This window comes from Solanum dulcamara, chromosome 7 (assembly GCF_947179165.1).
Source record: "Solanum dulcamara chromosome 7, daSolDulc1.2, whole genome shotgun sequence".
Classification (NCBI taxonomy): Eukaryota; Viridiplantae; Streptophyta; class Magnoliopsida; order Solanales; family Solanaceae; genus Solanum; species Solanum dulcamara.
Window position 1 is genome coordinate 19,694,111 of NC_077243.1, and position 2,423 is coordinate 19,696,533.

Below are 2,423 nucleotides of genomic sequence, written 5' to 3' on the forward strand. Positions count from 1 at the left end.
ATATTAGGAAAAATGGGAGGCCTAAAAAATTTGGGGCCTCAAACAGTTACTTTAGTACTCTTACGATCGAGAATATAGATTCCACATGTATACACTCATTTCACAATCAGTAATACATACGGCATACAATCACATAAATCACATTGCTTTGCAGCATAATTTAAGGAAAAGGAGGATTTACATGTTTAAAATGCTAAGAATACATATATGGTTGAAAAATGGAAATCTGATATATAAAGCAAAGAGAGTAAGGAACCACCAATTTGAGGCAACTAGCTTTTATTTGTAAGTGAAGGTACATGTTGCATATGGAGAGAAAAAAAGATACACATATTACACAGGGACAACCAATAGAGGCTTTTCTTTCTGTAGAGTAACACCAAACTTTTCTTCCATATCTAACTGCATTGGATCCTCACCATTAGGAAGTGACCACTCAAAGTGATGGATCAAACTAGCTAAAATCAAGTGAACTTGTTGTCTAGCAAAACCTAAGCCAGGGCATATTCTCCTCCCTCCGCCAAATGGTATGAATTCAAAATCTTGACCCTTGAAGTCCACATTCGAGTCGAGAAACCGCTCGGGCCTGAAAGATAATGCATCTTCCCATGTATTTGAGTCGCGCCCTATTGCCCAAACATTCACAAACAACCTCGCGTTCTTTGGGATGGTGTAATCCATAATCTTACACGTCTCAGGAGCACGACGAGGAATCAAGAAGGGAGTAGGTGGATGGATTCTCAATGTTTCCTTGATACAAGCAGCCAAATATGGAAGTTCAGTGATGTTGGATTCTGTGATAATATCATTTTCCCCAATCTTACTTTTAAGCTCAGCCTGAAGTTTGTGCATAGCATCCTTGTTTCTTAGCAATTCTGCCATTGCCCATTCAATTGTTGAGGTAGTGGTGTCAGAACCCGCACCAATTAATTCCTGAAATTGAAGAACAAGATTGTGCCATGTCAGTCTCAATCAATTTTGATTAAAAATTTCACCCCAGGGACATGAGAAATTACCATCAATAATATATTGATCTGTAAATCGGAGAATCCACTATCAATCATGACATCCAAAAAGTCCGAGCTACGACGACTAATTGCCTGCCTTTTTTCCTTTACAATTTCACTCCAGATGTTGATCAATTGATTCTGATATATTTCAGTCTGCTTTCTCAATCCCTGCAGATCCAGAGCATCAAACACAGGATAGAATTCTGATATGTTTGGCGTAGCTCCCAATTCAACAAATTTTCTAATAACACCCTTGATCCCGCTGGTGTTCCTTTCATAATCCAAATCACATAAATCTTTTGAAAAGAATAGGTTCCCTAACGTGTTTAAAACGGTTCCAAACAGAATTTCAGAAATCTTCACAGTTTCCCCTTTCCTAGACCTAAGAAAATCTATTATTTTCGACACTTTTTTCTCCCTCAGAGGTGCGTGTGACTCTACCGCTATGGGTGAGAACAAATGTGTTCGACAAAATGCCCGTAAGAACTTCCAGTGATTGCTCAAATCACTGGACCACACAATTGAGTGTTGATCAATAACAGAGAGTTCATATGGAGCAACTCTGGGCACAGATCGAGCTGAGAGCAGACGATCTTGAGTCTTGAGGATTTCAGCTGCAGAATCAGGGGATGAAGCCACGACAACAATTTGAGTTCCTAACTTGACAGAAATTAAGGGCCCATGAATTTTGGCAAATTCTGCCAGGGAAATATGAGGCTTTTTTCCAATCTGGAGAATATTTCCTAGCACTGGCCATGATCGAGGCCCTGGCGGAAGGTTTCGAGATTTTTGTATAAACTGTTTGTAGATGAGTATGAAGAATGGAATCAAGATAAGGAAGAATGATAGCAGCGGAGACTCCATTGACAATAATGAACAACACAAGAATAATAAACAGATATTACATAATTGGTCAATTGACAGCACCTCACCTTAGTAAACCAGATTGTTTTTTTTTTTTTTACAGCACCAAAAAGAGAATATTACTCACTATGATAATATAAATTAGGCCAAGTTGCCATACTCACTGACCTGATATAGGTGACTTTTTCTCCCTAAAGAAACGAAAAACGTATCTCCAAAGTCCGGCACCTGAGTTTCTTCCATCAAGCTGACATTGAAATCACGCGCTGTGTATCGATTGGTTTGATTCGATTTTAAAATTTATTAGTTTTTTTTATTTATAGACATGTTAGCACCGTTATAGAACTATTAAGATATTGACTAATTTGTCCGCTGGGTTAAGATTCCTTATTCAAAATAACTCAATTATCATTAATTTTTCGTAATAACAATAATGTTTTTGGTAGATCTATAGAGGTTTTTCTGTTATATGGTCGATGAAGTAAATATTCTACAAAAAAAAAATTGTTCTTAGACGGTGAAGTCAAGCAGAAACTCACGGTAGTTATA

The 2,423-nt window shown here is 37.6% G+C and overlaps 1 protein-coding gene across 1 annotated transcript; it reads right to left on the minus strand.

Annotated features, from left to right (window-relative positions):
- Positions 1 to 232: 232 nt before the first annotated feature.
- On the minus strand, positions 233 to 2,134 carry LOC129896639 (probable (S)-N-methylcoclaurine 3'-hydroxylase isozyme 2). Its single transcript, XM_055972572.1, has 3 exons — positions 1,981 to 2,134; positions 1,017 to 1,937; positions 233 to 933 (listed from the first exon to the last, which is right to left on the minus strand). Exons 2-3 carry the CDS (start codon positions 1,872 to 1,874, stop codon positions 334 to 336), a joined length of 1,458 nt encoding a protein of 485 aa, XP_055828547.1. The 5' UTR covers positions 1,875 to 1,937; positions 1,981 to 2,134; the 3' UTR covers positions 233 to 333.
- Between the last annotated feature and the right edge of the window lie 289 nt (positions 2,135 to 2,423).

Excerpts from the sequence above, each read along its gene's own strand:
- LOC129896639 (XM_055972572.1), bottom strand. The coding sequence starts at position 1,874 with ATGGAGTCTCCGCTGCTATCATTCTTCCTTATCTTGATTCCATTCTTC. Across the intron at positions 934-1,016 it reads AGATCAATATATTATTGATG|GAATTAATTGGTGCGGGTTC; the intron begins GTAATTTCTCAT and ends CTTCAATTTCAG.